The sequence below is a fragment of the Lampetra fluviatilis genome, chromosome 32 (assembly GCF_964198595.1).
Source record: "Lampetra fluviatilis chromosome 32, kcLamFluv1.1, whole genome shotgun sequence".
In the NCBI taxonomy this organism is placed as follows: Eukaryota; Metazoa; Chordata; class Hyperoartia; order Petromyzontiformes; family Petromyzontidae; genus Lampetra; species Lampetra fluviatilis.
The window spans coordinates 5,932,496-5,954,747 of record NC_136306.1 but is presented as its reverse complement, the minus strand read 5'-3'; the positions used below and the strand labels follow the sequence as shown (position 1 = coordinate 5,954,747).

General features: G+C 48.0%; 1 protein-coding gene across 1 annotated transcript; it reads left to right on the top strand.

Annotated features, from left to right (window-relative positions):
- Positions 1-3,104: 3,104 nt before the first annotated feature.
- RAB29 (RAB29, member RAS oncogene family) lies at positions 3,105-13,595 on the top strand. The gene is made up of 5 exons (XM_078871671.1): positions 3,105-3,338; positions 6,408-6,479; positions 7,713-7,894; positions 12,135-12,256; positions 13,034-13,595. The coding sequence occupies exons 1-5, from the start codon at positions 3,203-3,205 to the stop codon at positions 13,152-13,154; spliced, it is 633 nt and encodes a 210-aa protein (XP_078727797.1). The 5' UTR covers positions 3,105-3,202; the 3' UTR covers positions 13,155-13,595.
- The last annotated feature ends 8,657 nt before the right edge of the window (positions 13,596-22,252 follow it).

The window sequence follows — 22,252 nt, the reverse complement described above, 5'->3', positions numbered from 1 at the left end:
TAATTGTTGAGTGAGAATGGGTAAGTGAATGTGTGAGTGGGTGAGTCACTGAGCGATTGGTAAGTGATTGTGTGATTTGGTGAGTGAGTGATTGGGTAAGTGATTGTGTAGGTGGGTGAGTGAGTGATTGGGTAAGTGATTGTGTGAGTTGGTAAGTGAGTGATTGGGTAAGTGATTGTGTGAGTGAGTGATCGAGTGAGTGAGTGATTGGGTAAGTGATTGTGTGAGTGGGTAAGTGAGTGATTGTGTGAGTGATCGAGTAAGTGATTGGGTGAGTGAGTGATTGGGTAAGTGATTGTGTGAGTGATCGAGTAAGTGATTGTTATTATTGCTATCATTATTATTGCTATGATAATGATTACCATTATTATTGCTATGATAATAATTATTATACTGGTAGGAACCTCCTGGTTACACCAGCCCACAGGGAATTATTGCATCCGTCGTGAAGGGAGGGGCTGGGTGGGGAGGGTGGGCTGGGTGGGGAGGGTGGGCTGGGTGGGGAGGGTGGGCTGGGTGGGGAGGGTGGGCTGGGTGGGGAGGGTGGGCTGGGTGGGGAGGGTGGGCTGGGTGGGGAGGGGCTGGGTGGGGAGGGTGGGGAGGGGCTGGGAAGGGTGGGGCTGGGTGGGGGGTGGGAAGGGTGGGGCTGGGTGGGGAGGGGAGGGGCTGGTCATCCCGTGGTGCCCTTATAAAACTCGACGTTTAACCTACTCACGCCGGCTTGTGCCCGCCCTCACAGTCGGGCATATTTGCGGAATAGACCACGCCGCCGTTGACCCTGGCCATTGACCGAGCAACCCATCGTTCCTACCAGCTCCCTCCGCAGGAATGTGTTTATTGACGTTTGTTTACCCAGAAAAGTTGTTGTAGGAAGGGGCGACGTTGTTGCTGTAGAGCAGTGATCTTCACTCACTTTCAGAGAGAGGCGGGGTGGGGGTGGGGGGCACATTCGCCAATGAGACATAAATCAGCTGTGGGCTGTCACCTTGGGGGTTTGACAGCACGATGAGGATGATGGGGGGGTGGGGGTCACATGTGTGTATTGTTGGGGGCCGCACGTCCAGGGGGCGCGCCATAAATGCCACCAGGGGCCCACCAGTGGCCCACCAGGGGCCCACCAGGGGCCCACCAGGGGCCCACCAGGGGCCCACCAGGGGCCCACCAGGGGCCCACCAGGGGCCCACCAGGGGCCGGGCGGGCCTTGCAATGAAGAGCACCGCTGTTGTGTGTGTGTCATCCCGGTTGAGTAATTCACAGGAGGAACATGCTTCAGCATTGCAATGTGTCATCAACGCCAGTTGCATTGCACGTGTGTTGAAGCTACGAGAGGAAAGCAGAGAGCCCATACAGAGCAAGAAGGTGGTCGAAACCGGGTATCGAACCCAGGCGCTTCTTCCTGTGAGGCACGGGTGTCATTTACCACTGTGCCACCCTGCTGCCCCTTATAAGTGGCTGTGTCATCGCTTAGGGGCCGTCCATAAATGACGTCACGCACATGGGGGGGGGGGGGGAGATATTTGTGACGATGTGGGACGAGAGGGGGGGTTTGAGAAATGTGACGTCACATCAAAATGCGCAACTTTCAATAAATATAGACAACACGTTCTACTTAATTAAATAGACTTTTTCATCAATGTTTTCTCCTACAACATCAGAGTGCAGCGCCACATTAAATACGCACTACAATGACAATAGTTTAAAGCGATTTGAAGCATGTTTTATTGTGGGGGGGGGGGGCAGAGCTTTGTGACGTCATATTTTAGTGGGGGTCTGACTTTTTGTGACGCCGTGTGACGAGGGGGGGGGGTCAAAAATCGTCCAAAATCGCGTGACGTCATTTATGGACGGCCCTTTACCATATCAAATCTGTCGTTTCACAAGGCATCTAATCCCTAATCATCCCCCACACCCCCTCCTCTGTCCGACAGCACGTGACTCAGATGATCTTGGGACTCGCTTAGTCCTCAAAACATCGCCTCAGTTGTATCGATCGTATCACTCTGTCTGACTTTGTTGAGACGGGACACGAGTCTTTAGTGGCTCCTCTCACTTTTTATAATCCGCAGGCTACCGTACAATACTACATACGCTTAGAGGGAACTTGATTGCACCTTTAGTGATATACGGTGCCGAACATTATAAGATTGCTCAACATTCACTCTGCCTGGCGCTTTTATTTTAAAGAGCACGATAGGACTTTGTTTTTTTTCGGCAGACAAAGGAGAATAATAACGCGTATTAACAACTAGTTACAAGAGTAAAGACGACGTTTTAAAAAAACAATCTCAATGTACTCTGCAAACTCGAGTATCTTAAGCACAATCGCTTTGTTCACTTTTAAATTAGTTTTCGGAACTCACGTGGAGACGAAAACATTGTAATTTTAACGCCTGTCGCTGCTGTTGTTTTAAAATTGGTGGGGTTCCGAACAGTATATATAAACGTCAAGAACAAGGACCTATGCTTTCAATTACGAGAGGCCATGGATCGATCTTACTGGCCACATGTAACCACCTTAGAGTGATAATTAAGTAGATTGTATTATTTCTTTGAACATTGGACAACCAGCATCTTCATCATCATCATCAAATTATATTGTGGTATATCGTCAAAATTTATCGTAGCAATCATTTTTTTCTGTAGAGTGTCCGTTAGATACTATGACCAAGATCATGATGACTTTCATTGTGTCGAGACAATCCTAATTAATTATTTTCCCAGACAATCCTAATTAATCGTTGACATCACTGTCCTCATCGATATCGTTAATAGATATTGGTTCCAGTCATTATCAATCATATTCCTCATCATTCTGTTTGAGTATTTAATATTAATTATTTTTATCACCGCAATCAAACTTGATGGTAGTCGATAGACATCGTCATCATGACAGATTCTCGCCAATTCAATTTAATTGCAACATCATCACCATTATCATCTCAATAGGACATCAGCACCGTCATCATTGCCATCAATAGGACATCACCTCTTCGTCCTATTCACTATCCTATCATCTCAATCGTGCATCACCGCTATCACCATCTCAATAGGGCGTAAAAAAAATATTTTAGCAGTATCTTACGTGCCAACATCGCCCTCGACAAAACGTGAATGAACCTCGGCGGCTAACACAGACCCTGACCATCGTCGCCTTCTGCGACCATCCTCGCCACCGCGTGGCGTGACCGTGCACCCCGCCACCATGCACACCGCCACCATGCACGTGGATCGCCTCTTCAAGGTGCTCGTGGTTGGCGACCCCGTGGTGGGCAAGACCTCCTTCGTGCAGAGATTCGTGCACGACGTCTACACCAGGCACTACCGCGCCACGGTGGGAGGTGAGCGTGCCCACGCCCGCGTGTTGTGTCCAGGGGCAATCGCGGTAAGAAACTCAATGTATGTGAATATATATTTTATGGGGAGCGGTGGTGTAGTGAGTTAGCTCTATGCTGCGCTACGAACCCAGCGACCTGAGTTAGATTGCCGCTCACGGCCAACACCGGTAATGATTATCTGAACCAGTCCTAGGCCTCCCCTAGGTCGACTCAGCCTCAAATGAGTGCCTGGTGCGGTGTGTAAAGCATCGCCACTGGGGAGACAAAAGTGGCCGGGTGTGGTGCTGGCCATCCATCCCCTCGTGTGCTGCGCCGGCCTTCATAGGTGCTCGCTAACAGCACTTGCCACATCAGTCACTGAAGTCTATAGGGGGATCTTTGTCTTTGTGTAAACAAACAGATTGTTGGCGAAAATTCTATCGGCGACGCATCTGTCACTGTCATTTTGTGTGGAACAATAGCGCAGTGCTGATCATACATCGTTACAGACGCGGAAGACTTGAGTTCAATTCGCGGCCATGGTCAACATGAGTGACCCATTAGCAGAAGCAGTCCATCGCCTCTCATTGAGCACCTGGGGCAGGGGAGACAAAGACGACCGGGCATTGTGTTGGTCACCCCCCCCACCCCCCACACCTATCGTGTGTGCGGTACCGACCTCAAATGAGTCAAGTTAATTAAGTTTATTTTGTGTGACCCAGGTGAAAACGTATGAGAGTGGGGATGAGTCTCATTCGCAAGGGTAATATGGTTCACCAAAAATTATGATTTTTTTTTAAAATAAAGCCGAGAAGATAAGAGAAAGCAGAGCAGAAACATCTGTGTACCTTGATAAATATAAAATATTGCACGAAACATTTCCAATTTTGAAAATTACATGCAAACGACTCAAATTGGGCTTCGACCAGAGATGTGGACTCGAGTCATGTGACTTGGACTCGAGTCAGACTCGAGTCATGAATTTGATGACTTGCGACTCGACTTGGACTTGCATAACAATGACTTTGTCCCACCTATGAGATGTGGACTCGAGTCATGTGACTTGGACTCGAGTCAGACTCGAGTCATGAATTTGATGACTTGCGACTCGACTTGGACTTGCATAACAATGACTTTGTCCCACCTATGAGATGTGGACTCGAGTCATGTGACTTGGACTCGAGTCAGACTCGAGTCATGAATTTGATGACTTGCGACTCGACTTGGACTTGCATAACAATGACTTTGTCCCACCTATGAGATGTGGACTCGAGTCATGTGACTTGGACTCGAGTCAGACTCGAGTCATGAATTTGATGACTTGCGACTCGACTTGGACTTGCATAACAATGACTTTGTCCCACCTATGAGATGTGGACTCGAGTCATGTGACTTGGACTCGAGTCAGACTCGAGTCATGAATTTGATGACTTGCGACTCGACTTGGACTTGCATAACAATGACTTTGTCCCACCTATGAGATGTGGACTCGAGTCATGTGACTTGGACTCGAGTCAGACTCGAGTCATGAATTTGATGACTTGCGACTCGACTTGGACTTGCATAACAATGACTTTGTCCCACCTATGAGATGTGGACTCGAGTCATGTGACTTGGACTCGAGTCAGACTCGAGTCATGAATTTGATGACTTGCGACTCGACTTGGACTTGCATAACAATGACTTTGTCCCACCTCTGGCTTCGACATTCAACAGCAATAATCACCCCCTGCTGGGAGACTAATTAATACTCCAGGTAACACTCGCGAATTACATTAACTTGATCTATTTGAGTTCCCACCTGGTTAAACAAAAAATGTTCGACACTTGGACTTGTAGTACGTACGACAATTGTTACATCTTGCCCAATTAGCGACGACATAAAGTTTTGCAAAGGGGCCGTCCATGAATGACGTCACGCACCTGGGGGGGGGGTGGGGGGGTCAGACATTTGTGACGATGTGTGACGACGGGGGGGGGGGGTGAGAAATGTGACGTCACATCAAAATGCGCAACATTCAATAAATATAGACAACACGTTCTACTAAATTAAATATACTTTTTAATACATGTTTTCTCCTAGAATATTAGAGTGCAGCGCCACATTAAATACGCACTACAATGACAATAGTTTAAATAGATTTGAAGCATTGTTTTTATTTTTTATTGTTATTAAACATTTTGATTATAATGATTCTACCAGGGCTTTTCATTCTGTGAAATGAATATGTGATTGTTATAATTGTACTCTGCATTTTGCTTCGTTCTACTACAAGGTTTCAAGTATTTTTTTTATAGAGTCACGTAGAAGGGAAGTAATAAAATAATAAAAATAAAACATAATTAAATAAATCTCACGACGTTTCGGCCACAACGCAAGCAGCCGTCTTCAGGTGGAGAACAGGTCTGTCTACTTGCTTGCGTTGTGGCCTAAACGTCGTGAGAATTATTTTATTATGTTTTATTTTTATTATTTTATTACTTCCCTTCTACGTGACTTTACCGAAAGAACCAAGAAGACGAATCCCTGCAGTCACGGAAGCTTTAAATCGAAATTTATTTTTTTATAGTCATAATTACTTATAATATTATATACGTATAAGAGAATTTCAATATAATATTCTGAACATCTGCAGTTTTAGTTCGACGTTGAATATTTTCAAGTGAATTTTAAGCGAAATTTCAGCTTTCCAACGCCTCATGTTTAATAAATGTTTTCTCCTACAACATCAGAGTACAGCAGCGCCATATTAAATACGCACTACAATGACAATAGTTTAAAGTGATTTGAAGTATGTTTTATTTTCAAAATGGAAACATGTTTTTTGGAGGGGGGGGGGCAGAGCTTGTGACGTCATATTTGAGGGGGGGAGTCTGACTTTTTGTGACGCCGTGTAACGACGGGGGGGGGGGGGGGGGTCAAAAATGGTTCAAAATCGCGTGACGTCATTTATGGACGGCCCCAAATGAGAGTCATCCTGGTATCCTGTAGTTCTCACCTGGCTAGACGATATGAACGTGATCGTTGTCTTGGTTGTGTCTGCTTGTTGTGATAGAACGTCTGTTGATGTTGTTTGTCTTTCGAACCTGCAGTGGATTTCGCTTTGAAAATCATCCAGTGGTCCGAGACCGAGACGGTCAGACTCCAACTATGGGACGTAGCAGGTACTGTCATCGTTATCACGGGCCATGGTTTATCCACTACTGGATGAAGGCTGCTCTGCGATTTCCACGTTTCATCTCGCCCAATTGCACTCCTGCATATCAGCTGATCTCATTGCCATTTTGTCACCAGTCTCCAAAACAAAGGCAAGCATCCCCCGTATAGCCTTAACAGACTGTAGGGGCAAGTGCCGTTCGCGAGCACTAAGTGGCGGTGACGTCACCACGGTGCTTCTGCCAGGCGAATGGGTCTGCCTCTTGCGTTCAGGGCTAGGAGCGAGAGTTTCCTGTGGGTCTCCCTCTTGCGTTCAGGGCTAGGAACGAGAGTTTCACGTGGGTCTGCCTCTCGCGTTCAGGGCTAGAAGTGAGAGTTTCCCGTGGGTCTGCCACTTGTGTTCAGGGCTAGGAGCGAGAGTTTCCCGTGGGTCTCCCTCTTGCGTTCAGGGCTAGGAGTGAGAGTTTCCCGTGGGTCTGCCTCTTGTGTTCAGGGCTAGGAGCGAAAGTTTCCCGTGGGTCTCCCTCTCATGTTCAGGGCTAGGAGTGAGACTTTCCCGTGGGTCTGCCTTTCGCGTTCAGGGCTAGGAGCGAGAGTTTCCCGTGGGTCTGCCACTTGTGTTCAGGGCTAGGAGCGAAAGTTTCCCGTGGGTCTGCCTCTTGTGTTCAGGGCTAGGAGTGAGAGTTTCCCGTGGGTCTGCCACTCGCGTTCAGTGCTAGGAGCGAGAGTTTCCCGTGGGTCTGCCACTCACGTTCAGGGCTAGGAGCGAGAGTTTCTCGTGGGTTTGCCTCTTGTGTTCAGGGCTAGGAACGAGAGTTTCCCGTGGGTCTGCCTATTGCGTTCAGGGCTAGGAGCGAGAGTTTCCCGTGGGTCTGCCTCTTGCGTTCAGGGATAGGAGCGAGAGTTTCCCGTGGGTCTGCCACTCACGTTCAGGGCTAGGAGCGAGAGTTTCTCGTGGGTTTGCCTCTTGTGTCCAGGGCTAGGAACGAGAGTTTCCCGTGGGTCTGCCACTCGCGTTCAGTGCTAGGAGCGAGAGTTTCCCGTGGGTCTGCCACTCACATTCAGGGCTAGGAGCGAGAGTTTCTCGTGGGTTTGCCTCTTGTGTTCAGGGCTAGGAACGAGAGTTTCCCGTGGGTCTGCCTATTGCGTTCAGGGCTAGGAGCGAGAGTTTCCCGTGGGTCTGCCTCTTGCGTTCAGGGATAGGAGCGAGAGTTTCCCGTGGGTCTGCTGCGTGCGTTCAGGGCAGGAGCGGTTCACGTCCATGACGCGGCTCTACTACAAGGACGCGGCCGGCTGCATCGTGATATTCGATGTGGCCTCCCTGCCCTCCTTCCACAACTGCCTCAAGTGGAAACGCGACCTCGACTCCAAGGCCTTCCTGCCCGACGGGAGGCCCATCCAGTGCATCCTGCTCGCCAACAAGGCACGCGCGTGGTTTCACGTCGCCCACCGCTGCTCACCCCGCTCGCTCGCCTACTCACTCGCTCGCTCGCCTACTCACCCGCTCGCTCGCCTACTCACCCGCTCGCTCGCCTACTCACCCGCTCGCTCGCCTACTCACCCGCTCGCTCGCCTACTCACCCGCTCAATCACCTACTCACCCGCATCCTTACCATGCTCACCCACTCACTCGCCTACTCACCCGCTCAATCGCCTACTCACCCGCATCCTTACCATGCTCACCTGCTCGCTCGCCTACTCACCCGCTCACTCACCTACTCACTCGTTGACTCACCGACTCAATCGCATCCTTACCATGTTCACGTGCAAGCTTATACTGGTAGGAACGAAGTGGACTAGACCACCAATAGATTAATGTGTCCGTCCGTCCATCCGCGTCCGTCCGTGTCTGTCCGTCCGCGTCCGTCCGTCCGTCCGTCCGCGTCCGTCCGTCCATCCGTCCGTGTAGCACATCGCCCCCTACTGCAAACACTTGGCATGACCCTGTCCGACAAGATGGCCGCCCGCTCCCCCTGCGATCTGTGAATTAAACAAGATGGCCGTCGCTTCCGGCGCATCACGGCAAAACTTTAAACTTCACTTCAATATTACTTTACTGAAACGCAGCACGTTTATTTAAAAAATTACTTTACTGAAACGCAGCACGTTTTTTAACACAGAGACAAGAAGCATTTATTAACACAGAGACGAGATACGTTTAATTGCCTTATTTGTGCACGAAAAGCACGGCGCGAGGCCTAGTGCGGCAGGCTTCGCAAGGCCTAGTGCGGCAGGCTTATTAACACAGAGATGAAACGCAGCACGTTTATTAAAAAAAAAATTACTTTACTGAAACGCAGCACGTTTTTTTAACACTGAGACAAGAAACATTTATTAACACAGAGACGAGATACATTTAATCGCCTTATTTGTGCACGAAAAGCACGGCGCGAGGCCTAGTGCGGCAGGCTTCGCGAGGCCTAGTGCGGCAGGCTTCGCGAGGCCTAGTGCGGCAGGCTTCGCGAGGCCTAGTGCGGCAGGCTTCGCGAGGCCTAGTGCGGCAGGCTTCGCGAGGCCTAGTGCGGCAGGCTTATTAACACAGAGATGAAACGCAGCACGTTTATTTGAAAAAAAAATTACTTTACTGAAACGCAGCACGTTTTTTTAACACAGAGACAAGAAACATTTATTAACACAGAGACGAGATACATTTAATCGCCTTATTTGTGCACGAAAAGCACGGCGCGAGGCCTCGTGCGGCAGGCTTCGCGAGGCCTAGTGCGGCAGGCTTCGCGAGGCCTAGTGCAGGTGGTGGTGGTGGGAGGGGTGGTGTTGAGGGTGGTGTTGGGGGGTCTTTAAATCTCACAGCGTTTCTTGTCAAAACAAACACTTTTAATTAACGTTACACTAGAATACAGTAATTTTTTCTTTAACTCCTCTATACCCGGTCGATATCCCTGTACCGGTACTAAGTATTATTCCTACCAGCCCACCCCGCCGGGTCCTGTTTTGCTCACTCACTCAAATATTCACTCATCCACTAACCGAAACACTCACCATTCGCGTTATTTGACTCGGCCACATCTGTACCATCCTCACCCCCTCACTCATTTACATACTCACTCATCTACTTACCTATATCCTCACCATACTCACCCAGTCATCCGCTCATCTGCATCCTCACCGTATTCGCCCACTCATTCGTATACTCAACCAGATCCTTACCATACTCACCCACACACTCATCAACCCGTTCATTTATTCATCCACTCAATATTTCCGCTACTCGTTCATGAATTCGTGAACAGACTCACCCACATATTCAATCGGTCACATTAATCTACTTACCTACTCACCCACTCACTCAACTATTCATCTCCTCACCCATCCATCCACTCACTCATTCACCGACTCACTTGTGCATTCACTCACCCATTCATAAACCCGCCGCACGCACACAGTAATTTACCCACTTGTTTGTTTGGCTGCTCGCCCGCTGACGCAAATCGTCCGTCCACCCACACTTCCACCCGCCCATCCACTCACCAACCCACATTCAAGATGCACTTGCGTGCAAAGTTATCGCGCACCACCTTACCGAGAAACGCAATCGGTACGGCAACATTTTTTTCATACAAAATGTGGCGGGGGAATTATGACTCAAGTTGTTGCTGATCTGGAGACCGGGAGATTATTGATCGACGTTTCGGTCGCCGCGTTGCTAATGCCATTGGTCGCGATTTCTCACTCAGCAGCGTGGGCCACGTGCGTTGCAGTAGCAATCACGTGGCCCCACGGTGGGGGGGGGGGTTATGGGTAATACGCTATTTAGTAAACAAACAAGATTGTTTCTCCACGTAGAACATGACATTCAAGTAAACATCAGCCGATCCCGGGTTTACGTGCCATTGTTTTTTTGTAGCACTCGTTTCAATGGACCGGTTTCAATGTAATTGAGGCTCATCAGCAAGGTCGTTTAGACATCGTTACGTTTCCTGGGCAGCCTTTACACAGTAGCAATGAAATATCTGATGTTTATGGGGTTGTTTTTGTTGTTGTTGCCACTACTAAGCGTTACTTACATTTATTTGTGGACTGTAGTTTGAGATTCTGCCCTGGTTTAATTGTGAGCACACTGCTCTCACCGGTTTGATTCGATCTCCCGGTGTGGCAGTTGAAACAATGGAGCAAGTTGCTTAACCCCCCTGCCCTTGCCCCCCACCTTGCTGCATTCAGCAGGTTACGTGAGGTGGGGTAAAGTGTGGGTAACTCCCCCCTCTTACAAGATGTCTGGCCAGCCTGGAAGAGTAGGCCAAAACTACCCTCTCTCGAAACAGGATTCCTTCAGTGGAGGCCCCTCTGCCAGCACTGGAGTGAGCAAATCTAAAATCTAGGAGGAAAAAAAATATGTTTTTTTTTTAACAAATTATTTATGTGTTTACTACTTACCTTCCTTCTGCTATTCATTGCTCGCGGTTGCACTTTACTTTGCTCAGTCGGTGTTAGCCGCCGAGGTCGTGATGGGTTTCTTCTCCCGTTCTGCTGTAATGATGCACTGATGCCTGCTTTATTGGGGGCGATATTGGCACTCGAATCGAAGACCGATTGCTTGAAATACTCGCAGGGCTGCACTTTAAAACTAGCCACTCTTTAAACCGTTTTCTTTGTATTGCTGGCTTACACGACGTTAATTGGCGAGAGTGAGAAAGTCATGTTTGGTTGTGTACGTGCGTTTGTTGAACTTCTTTCGTACCGTACGTAGCCCACCGTGCGAATCGATCTCGCAGCACGGTGCACGGCAGTGGTGCAGCAGTAGCACTCGTGCCGCGCCCCGTAGCACGAAGGTCCTGGGTTCAATTCGCGACTGGGGACGCCTCCCTGCGTGGAGTTTGTATGTTCTCTATCCCCTTGTCCTGTTAGGAAGCAACTGGAGCTATGCACTTTTAAATTTAGATTGAAAACTCATTTCTTTAGAACTGCCTTTTGTGTTGAGATTGTTGTCCTTTCCCCCGCACCTCGAATTAGCAGCGCACGGTTGGCTACGTATGGTGCGAAATAAGTTCACCATACATACGTGTGTTTTCCTCTGGGTTCTGCGGTTTCCTCCAAAAGCTCGAATTTTTTTAATATAAACATTCCGTGGCACCGGTATTGGCCAAACAACACAATAATGAAAAGTATCGGCAAATCGCTCAATTGGGATTACGTGTTGCAACAAACATCGCCACCTTTACAGCGAGAAAACATGGCCAGGGGCTTCAGAAAAAAAAGATCTTGAGACTCGGCCAAGCTCTCTCTGGTTAAACGAGCGTCATAATAACGATGATGGTCCTCTTCTTGGTTCTTTCGGTAAAGTTACGTAGAAGGGAAATAATAAAATAATACAAATAAAACATCATTAAATAATTCTCACGACGTTTCGGCCACAACGCGAGCAGCCGTCCTCAGGTGAAGAACAGGTCTGTCGGAAAGACAACATTCAGACGCTGTCTTTCCGACAGACCTGTTCTTCACCTGAGGACGGCTGCTTGCGTTGTGGCCGAAACGTCGTGAGAATTATTTTATTATGTTTTATTTTTATTATTTTATTATTTCCCTTCTACGTGATTTTACCGAAAGAACCAAGAAGATGAATCCCTGCAGTCACGAAAGCCTTAAATCGAGATGATGGTCCTGTGGTACTTAAGCAAAAGTCATCATCATCATCATCCTTCCCTCTGCAGAGCGACCTGCCCGACTGGGCTGTGAGCCGGGCTGAAATCGAGCAGTTCAGCCGGGACTCGGGGTTCCTGGGCTGGGCGGAGACATCCGTGAAGATGAACCACAACATCACGGAGTCCATACGGTACGTGCCGTCCATCCGTCGGCAGTCCGCTCCAGGTTCAGGGGTCAAGGGTCACGGCGCGAGCTCTCGTGACCTTCTGCCCCCCCTCCCCCTGCGTGGTAGTAGTTTTAGTTTCTGGTTGTTGAACGTGATGTGCGAATGGTAAAGGTTAAATCAAATCCAAAACCAACAAGATTTTAGAAATGTTCGGCATGAAACTAGTAGTTATAGACAAAGTGACCTTGTTGTTATTATTATGTTATCTTTGATTGTATTGTAATTCAAGTCCGGTAGTTTTATTGCTGTTATATCGATTTTTGGTATTTTGATTGGGTTTCTCTTTTACTATTCTTGTTAGTTTTTACATGTTTAGCTGTCTCCTTTTGACTTCACGGGTTTGTATCATATTTTCTTCTGCATTCCACTGAAAGCCCAACACAACAGAGGTTTTAGTGCCGACTGTGCGCTTAGTTTCGCTGTGTCTTGATTCGGCTGTACAGTATATAGGTTTGTGCAATTTTTATTTAACTTGAATTTTTTAAATCATTCACATTTTAATCGTTCTGCTTCATTAACAGCGCTTTGGGATGTCTTGACGTATAAGTTCCTTTAAAAAACTCCGAAATTATTATTGCTGTGATTATGGATTTAATTTCCAAAACCACGCTGGAGGATTTATCTGGCCTCTCCATGCGCCGTGAAGGTGGTGCCATGGCCTGAAATGTCAATCCAGCCCTGCTGCCCCCCCCTCCCCTTCGCCCCCCCTCCCCCCCCTCCCCCCCTCCCCCCTCCTACCAGGGTGTTGGTGGAGGAGATGCTGTGTGTGGGAGGTGCCGGGGAGCCGAGTCACCTGTCCGATGGAGGTTACCTGCAGCTGGGCACGGAGGACGCGGGGAAGAAACCTCGACGATGCTGCTGAGAACTCCTCTCCTCCCACCGGCGTAGCTGTCGAGTGTGCAGGCGGTGCAACTGCCCCAGGGCCTCACAGGCCAAGGGGCAGGGGGGCCCCAGCCGCAGGGCTGCGTCGAAGAGGGGAATTTGGACCGGGGCGATCCCTGATTTTATTTCTTGCACCGGGGCCCGTGCCAACCACACTATTGTGCCACTGCCTCCTCTGCTGCTGATCTATCCAGCACCAAGGTTGGAACCATCGACACACAGGAGGAAGTTGCATGGGTTAAAATCTTCGGTTTTCGGTCAGGCCGTGATAGATTGTTGTCGTTTTCATCATCATCACCACCATCACAATTTTCATCGTCATCATTAACTCCATCATCAACAGCGACATAATTGTTGTCATCATTAACTAAACTCCACGTCATTACCATCATTATTGTCATCATCAACTCTGTGCGTTACCACCATCATCGACACAAGTATAATCATCGTCCACGTCACTGTTATCATCATTGTCATCGTCCACGTGGCCTGTAATCAGCTGATCATCATCATGAACTCCTCATCGGCAGCTCCATCATTATTCCTCAAGGATCAATGACAGCAAACATCACTTTCTGTAAAGTCAGCGGTGGCCTTCCTGCGGACAAACTGTCTCCTGCCATAGCAGTGTGGAATTTCCACCGCTGGCCCAGGACCGTCATCGACGACAGCCCCTGCGCTCATTTGTGTCAGGGAGACAACTTCGCCTTGACTCGGTGGAGAGGTGAACATTGGGTGGGACGGGTTGTGAGATACAAAGACGGCTGAGGAGCTAATGGTGTAGACACAACCAGAGAAGGCACGTGGGACACACCGAGGCATCCCACGGATGGACAGACGGATGCCAGGGTGGGCATCCCCCCTCGCTTGATGTTGGAGTTGAAGTTCTCTCCAACTTGGTACTGAAGCGGCGGCCGGTTCTTCCGCCTGCCCGTCGTGATGGGGGAACGTGCCAGCGTTCGAGTGCCAGCGTTCGGTAGCACCACCGACTCTCCCCGGCTCTCTCGTGCCCTCAGAAAACTCCACGCGTTCCTCAACACCAACGTGTGTGTGTCTGTTGTGTATGGCTTTCAAAAGAAACAAAAATATATACAATAGGCGAGGTTTCGGGCCAACGGCCCTCTTTCATAATACTCTCATTTTATTTTACCAGGTAGCGCCTGCTGAGCTATTAGCTCTTTACAGAGGCGGCCTGGCCATGCGTGAGTTTATAGCTCATTGAAGTGGCTTTTGGTCGTCACCACGTGTGGCAATTTATAGTAGCGGGCAAATAATCTAAACGCATGGTCCGTTTGTAAATGCGGAGGGAAAAACCGGAGAGAGATTAACGCGATCACCACAGGGAGAGACAGAACACGCCGACTCCAAATATACAGCGACAGGCATCGTCAGGGTCCGGGATTGAACCCACCACCTCCTGCATACAAGGCGAAGGGGAAACCATCCCCGCACCACCGCGATAAAACAGAGGCCGTAGAAATATAGTGAATAATAATAATAAGTTGATAATAAGAGTTGAAAAATGCACTTTACGCCATGGGGTCTGATCAGAAATATATTTTAAACATTATTTTCCAATAACCATGTTTTTATCGAAATACGAATTGTTACCTAATAATAGCTATTGAGTAGCAGACAAAACCTTTCGCTAATCAAGACGTATGAATTAAATGAACTAATTTATCTTAAAAGTAAAATGTTTAAAAATAAATATTTTCAGCTTGAGCTTTCTGCAGCCTGCTGAGCTGTGTGGAGCACTGTGGGTAAATATGTTCACAAATAGACCGCCATTCATCTTCCGCATGAAGAGGAAAGAAATGTTTTAGCCTAGGAGCCGTCCAGAATGATGTTGTAAATGCACGCGTGCAGGCCCTCCTGTCAATCCACTGCTGGACGAGTCCCTCCCGATACCTGAGCGGGGTTTGGGGCCTTCTATGACCATACTTCGCCACGCTGGTGAGTACGGGTGGGTGAAGGCGTTGACTCTAGATGCGGCAGGAAAGCAAGTGCACCGTGCAGGACAAAAGTTGATTTTGTTGCACCGTCCTCTGCTGCCCGCCGTTGACAAATCGGTTGTTTGAGAATACAAACTCTGGACCCGGATTCGCCCTTTCGGGGTCTCGTCAGCAGGGACAGACCTCTGAAACAAATGCTGTTTTTACAATCGTCACGTGGAGTCGTGTTGTCACGTGGTGTTGTGTGCGTGCGCGCCGATTGTTTATCTTGCACGGATACCTTTGCTTGGCCCGTTGAGCACTCGGTAAGTCCACCGAATCCCGAAATGGGATTTTGCTGCGGAAGCTAAGCCCACTTGAGCCTGGTTAACATGGGGTGGAATCGTTCTCTTCCTCCAACAAAGCGATGATACATCCTTGGCGAGGCTCTCCTGACTAAATGTTTGGCAATTACTGGAATTAACATTTTAGATTCATTTTCTTTTATTGAACCGATAGAAAAATGCGTTGACGTGTTTTCGCGCGAATGTCACCGACGTTCGGCTGCATTTTTTTCTGTTTTTTTTTCCATTTTCTTCCAAAACAATCTCTGTCCTTGTCTTCGCGCTTGTGCCAACGTGCAACCAGCGCCGTGGCCTGGGACCCTTTTCCATCGAGGCGAAAGGATTCGCCTTGGCGCCGCGGAGCCGGTGAACCAGACCAAATGGCAGTCACATTCCAAATCGAGCCTACACACACACACCGTTATCCATAGCGTACAAGCGGTGCCGGATTAAGCTAAGTGCGGGGCCTGTAGCATCTGTTATAAAGGGGCCCTAAATAAATAAACACGTAAATATTAAAACACAATTTTGTACTTGCATAGTAAAGTAATTGTACTTTTTCATGTGCTCTACAGCCAGATAATACGACACCCAGTCGTTCTTAATAGTTGAAGGCAGTATAGTAGTCTAGTAATAGTGCAGAATCACCGAAACGGAATTGATAGCTTAAAAGCATTTAGCGCGGGGGCCCTTGAAAGTGCGGTGCCCGTAGCATTTGTAGCTACTTTTGCTGCTAGGATAATCCGGCACTGGGTACAAGCAGATGTATGTATGTTGAACTTCTTTCGCACAGTTACGTAGCCAACCGCACTGCTCGCAGGCGCGGGGTAAGGACAACAAACTAAACACAAAAAGCGGTTCTGAAGAAGTACGTTTTTAATCGAGATGCGCCACCACCACCAACCACCCCCCCAGCTAATCTCCACGTGCAGGTGGCTGTTACAAACGAGGCTTCTCACCCGGTTAGAGCAAACAAACTGAGACGCTTATTGACGTATGCCAGACACAACAACGCCGTGCAAGTAAAAGGCACGCATGGCTGTTTACTGCAAGGTTGGTAATAAATAAAATACTAAAACAAGCAGCACGAATATTTGTGATTGGTTGTGATTGCACCGTTTTCGCTCGAGTACAGCGAGCATCAATGATGGTTTCCGTCTCGGTCAGGAGCCCCGTGACTCAACTGGAATATAAAGTACAGAGCAATCCATCGCCCCCAACTGATAATACCCTCCTAACAATGATTCGACTCGGGCTGAGGCTTTGTTAGGTATACAAGCGTAATCACAACCACTCTGCCAACACCCTCCCCTCCCCTACAGCCCCCATCCCCCGGGAATTTGGTAATGAGGTCCCACGGTAGCGAGATGTCAACCACCTCGCCTGGTATGCAGGAGGTCGTGGGTTCGATCCCGACCCTGACGCCTGCTGCTGTATATTTGGAGTTTGCGTGTCTCTCTCTCTCATCATCATCATCACGGTGGCTAGGAGATGTTAACTATCTCGCCTGGTATGCAGGAGGTCGTTGGTTCGATCCCGACCCTGACGCCTGCTGCTGTATATTTGGAGTTTGCGTGTCTCTCTCTCTCATCATCATCACGGTGGCTAGGAGATGTTAACTACCTCGCCTGGTATGCAGGAGGTCGTGGGTTCGATCCCGACCCTGACGCCTGCTGCTGTATATTCGTAGTTTGCGGTGTCTCTCATCATTATCACGGTGGCTAGGAGATGTTAACTACCTCGCCTGGTATGCAGGAGGTCGTGGGTTCGATCCCGACCCTGATGCCTACTGCTGTATATTTGGAGTTTGCGGTCTCTCTCTCTCTCGCCGTGGTCGCGTGGATTTTTCCTCCGGGTCCTCTGGTTTTTCTCCTCCACGTTTAGAATCAACATCGCGCGTTTCGAGTGCTTGGCTGCTATACATGTCCACACGCTAAGCCACTTCGTTTGAGCTATCAATTGTGGCCAGGTCGCTTCTAAAAAAGAGCTATTTAGCTCAGTGGGCCTTACCTGGTAAAATACAAAAAATATCGTGAAGTTTAGGGTAGCCCATGGACGTGCTCCCGTCGTTGACGCACGCCGTCAGTGGGAAATGAGATTCGAACTCACGTCGATGGGTTCATCGTTCTAACCCGGTGTTCTTCACTCATTTTCAGAGGAAATCATCGGTGCGAAGGCCCGTCACACATTTGAAATCATTGGCGGTTTGACAGCAAGACGACGGGATTGTTTTTACGCTAGTGTATTGTCGGCGGCCGCACTAATGGCTACTAGGGGCCGCTAGTAACCCGCGGACCTTTCCGTGAAGAACATTGGGCTAACCACAACCCCCACTGCTCAAAGTGTGTGTGGGGGGGGGGGGGCTTTAAATTAAATCACGGGACCGTGACCTTTCCTGACCGGGCTGAGCAAATTGCTTGCGTTGATAGACGTTTGCCGCAAGAGGGCAGCAGTGGTTTGGACTGCACAATATTTAAACAAAGATTCGTTTTTTTTTCGTCTGTGAGCACTTGCCAGTCAAATGCGTCTTCTTTATACACAGACGAGTTACAGACCGGCATATGAAAACAAATAACAATTAGTCAACGTTGTGGTGTATTGTGGATAATTTATGAATAAATAATCAGACGATAGTGAAAAACAGTATAGAATTATAATAAATCAGTAAGAGCAGCCATGATATATCCACTGCTGGATGAAGGCCTCCCCAATCCGTCACCTCGCACCGCCTTGCAATTCCTCGATCCATCTCGCGCCTGCACGCGAGCTGATCCCCGTGGCTCCATCTCCGCGGTGAACGTGCCCCCCCCCTCCTCCACCCTCCTTTGACTGCCACTCCGTCGTTCGTCTCGACCACCGGCCACCGCCCCCCTCCCCGGCCCCCCCCCCGCACGCACAGCCACGTGTCGATCCACTGCTGGATGAGGGCCTCCCCACGCCACGACGGCCGTGGATGTTATTTTGAAACATGCTTCCCCACGCCGGTTGGAGAACGTTGGATTCTGCATCACTCGCCGTTGTGTGCAAGATAGGTCGGCCACCCAATCACTATCCGCGTAGCTTCCGATATCTGACGCGCCCCACGTGATTTGGTAATCGAATTGATCCAGGGCTTAATTATTTCTACCCCCCCACCGGCACACCATATCAAGTATAACTCTTTATATAGCTGTGGATTGCAAACAGTGAGGTGCCACGTGCACTCGAATACACCAGCGACGCGGAAAATTCGCTGAGCGATGAATCCCTGGGACTCATCAACGATAAGTGACTAACGTAAATAAATAAATAGTCTGAAAGGCACCGGCCGCGCTAAAAGGTAAAAGTGCAGCCCTGGAATCGCTTGCTCACGCCTCTGCTGGCGCGAGGGGCCTCCACTCGAGGTAGCTCTAAACTCTACAGATGGCAGGAGAGTTTTTGCTATTTCTAAATCCTTTATATTAAGTTCACTTGCTTGCTCGCTTACGACCGTGCAAATCTTTAGGTCGTTTTTTAACCCACTTCCCGTGATCCAATCGAGCTGACATTTTGCACACAGACTCGTTGTGCGTGACAATTTATTTTCCTGAAAATTTTTTTCCAAAATGTTACACTTTTTAGGAAAAATTTAATTATATTTAATTACCAATTGCTTAATGGTGGCAGGCAATCATCTGACCCATAGGTGGCAGCCATCTCAAGCCAGAGGACGAGAGGACTCTAGCCGCCACGCATATAAAGGATTTATAGTGAAAAACTTTGTTTTTACGGGTAAATTTTTTCAGTGCTGTCCTGACCGACGTCTCGGCAGAGAAAAGGAGTCATCATCAGCATCAGAGAAGGGAGGACCCCACACTTCACCCCACCACACACCCCCTTTGCCGATCGACTTAACTGGTTGGTATACCTACGTGACTTTACCGAAAGAACCAAAGAGTATGGATCCCTGCAGTCACGAAAACTTCAAATCTAGATTGGTGGTGTACCCATTTATAGTTCCGTGCAGTATACTTCTGGATGGATAGAGGCAGCAGAGGGGGTGTTTATTTATTTATTTATTTTATATATAATAATAAACTTTGCTGCCCCATTGTTTCAGACACAGGAGCGGTCACTGAAACCCCAGCCCAGCTGGTGACCTCACCGATCAAGAATCTTCTGGGTCGTTATTGAGGCCACGTGCAGGACAATGGTCATTGCCCTGCCCGACCCCTACACCTCTCCTATCGTCACGGTGAGTGACCCCGGGCTATTTTGAGACAGGAACCAATCGCGTTTGCAAAGGTATCCCCCTCCCCCAACCCCTTCTCTAAAAGTGACCCTTATCTGCCTCAATGAATCTCAAGGCTCGGTTTTAGTTTTTCCTCAGGAAGTCCCTGTGCAATGGGACGTTTCACCTGCAGTCTAGCAGTTAGCCGCAGGGCTCGGCCACAAATATAACAAGAAGAGACATTTTTTATAATTCGTATTTTTGTTAAAAAAAATTTGCATGGCGGCTCTGGAGTCGTATAGGTCGCCGACCCCCTGACCTCGGCTCACCAGCGTGGCGAAGTATGGTTGATAAAATAACTCCATCGGAAAATAAAAGCAGCACTTGGCATTATAATAAGCCATTATCAATACAGTATAAGAGTAAGTAATAGCATCATTATCATCACCACCATCAATCGTCGTCATCACTTATTCATCGCGATCATTAATACTCATCAATATTTAATCACCATCAGTAACAGCATTGAATCTTGACTTAAAGGTTTCGTGACCGCAGGAATTCATATTCTTGGGTATTTCGGTAAAGTCACGTAGATAGATTTAACGAAAATAACAAAACAATAACAAAAAACTACGACGTTTCGATCGCAACACAAGACGACCGCTTGTGTTGCGATCGAAACGTCGTAGTTTGTTTTGTTATTTTCTTTGAACCTATCGACGTGACTTTACCGAAAGCCCCAAGAATAGTAAGAGCATTCTCACCAATCCCACCACCATCAGCCATTCTATTCATCACGAATCACCAATCATCATCAACGAATATGAAGATTTCCCCGCGCCCGCCGGTTTAATTATGTCGGGCGGGGCCAATTAACCAATTACCCCAATTATCCAATTACCACTGTCTGATCCAATTATCCAATTACCACTGGCTGAGCCAATTAACCAATTACCACTGACTGAGGCAATTAACCAATTACCACTGGCTGAGCCAATTAACCAATTACCACTGACTGATCCAATTATCCAAATACCACTGGCTGAGCCAATTAACCAATTACCACTGGCTGAGCCAATTAACCAATTACCACTGGCTGAGCCAATTAACCAATTACCACTGGCTGAGCCAATTAACCAATTACCACTGACTGATCCAATTATCCAATTACCACTGGCTGAGCCAATTAACCAATTACCACTGGCTGAGCCAATCAACCAATTACCACTGGCTGAGGCAATTAACCAATTACCCCTGGCTGAACCAATTAACCAATTACCATTGGCTGAACCAATTAACCAATTACCACTGGCTGAGCCAATCAACCAATTACCACTGGCTGAGGCAATTAACCAATTACCCCTGGCTGAGCCAATTAACCAATTACCACTGGCTGAGCCAATTAACCAATTACCACTGACTGATCCAATTATCCAATTACCATTGGCTGAGCCAATTAACCAATTACCACTGGCTGAGCCAATTAATCAATTACCATTGGCTGAGCCAATTAACCAATTACCACTGGCTGAGCTAATTAACCAAATACCACTGGCTGAGCCAATTAACCAATTACCCCTGGCTGAACCAATTAACCAATAACCACTGGCTGAATCAATTAACCAATTACCATTGGCTGAACCAATTAACCAATTACCACTGGCTGAGCCAATTAACCAATTACCACTGGCTGAGCCAATTAACCAATTACCACTGACTGTGGCAATTAACCAATTACCACTGGCTGAGCCAATTAACCAATTACCACTGGCTGAATCAATTAACCAATTACCATTGGCTGAACCAATTAACCAATTACCACTGGCTGAGCCAATTAACCAATTACCACTGGCTGAGCCAATTAACCAATTACCATTGGCTGAACCAATTAACCAATTACCACTGGCTGAGCCAATTAACCAATTACCACTGGCTGAGCCAATTAACCAATTACCACTGGCTGAGGCAATTAATCAATTACCATTGGCTGAGCCAATTAACCAATTACCACTGGCTGAGCTAATGAACCAATTACCACTGGCTGAGACATTTAACCAATTACCCCTGGCTGAACCAATTAACCAATTACCACTGGCTGAATCAATTAACCAATTACCATTGGCTGAACCAATTAACCAATTACCACTGGCTGAACCAATTAACCAATTACCACTGGCTGTGGCAATTAACCAATTACCACTGGCTGAGGCAATTAACCAATTACCACTGGCTGAACCAATTAACCAATTACCACTGGCTGAACCAATTAACCAATTACCACTGGCTGAACCAATTAACCAATTACCCCTGGCTGAACCAATTAACCAATTACCACTGGCTGAACCAATTAACCAATTACCACTGGCTGAACCAATTAACCAATTACCACTGGCTGAACCAATTAACCAATTACCCCTGGCTGAACCAATTACCACTGGCTGAACCAATTAACCAATTACCCCTGGCTGAACCAATTAACCAATTACCACTGGCTGAGCCAATTAACCAATTACCATTGGCTTAGTCAATTAACCAATTACCACTGGCTGAGCCAATTAACCAATTACCACTGGCTTAGCCAATTAACCAATTACCACTGGCTGAGCCA

What these genes read in the sequence shown, in the direction of transcription:
- RAB29 (XM_078871671.1), top strand. Translation starts at nt 3,203, where the DNA reads ATGCACACCGCCACCATGCACGTGGATCGCCTCTTCAAGGTGCTCGTG. An exon ending in CCAACTATGGGACGTAGCAG is followed by an intron (nt 6,480 to 7,712) that starts GTACTGTCATCG and finishes GCGTGCGTTCAG; the next exon opens with GGCAGGAGCGGTTCACGTCC. An exon ending in GCATCCTGCTCGCCAACAAG is followed by an intron (nt 7,895 to 12,134) that starts GCACGCGCGTGG and finishes TTCCCTCTGCAG; the next exon opens with AGCGACCTGCCCGACTGGGC.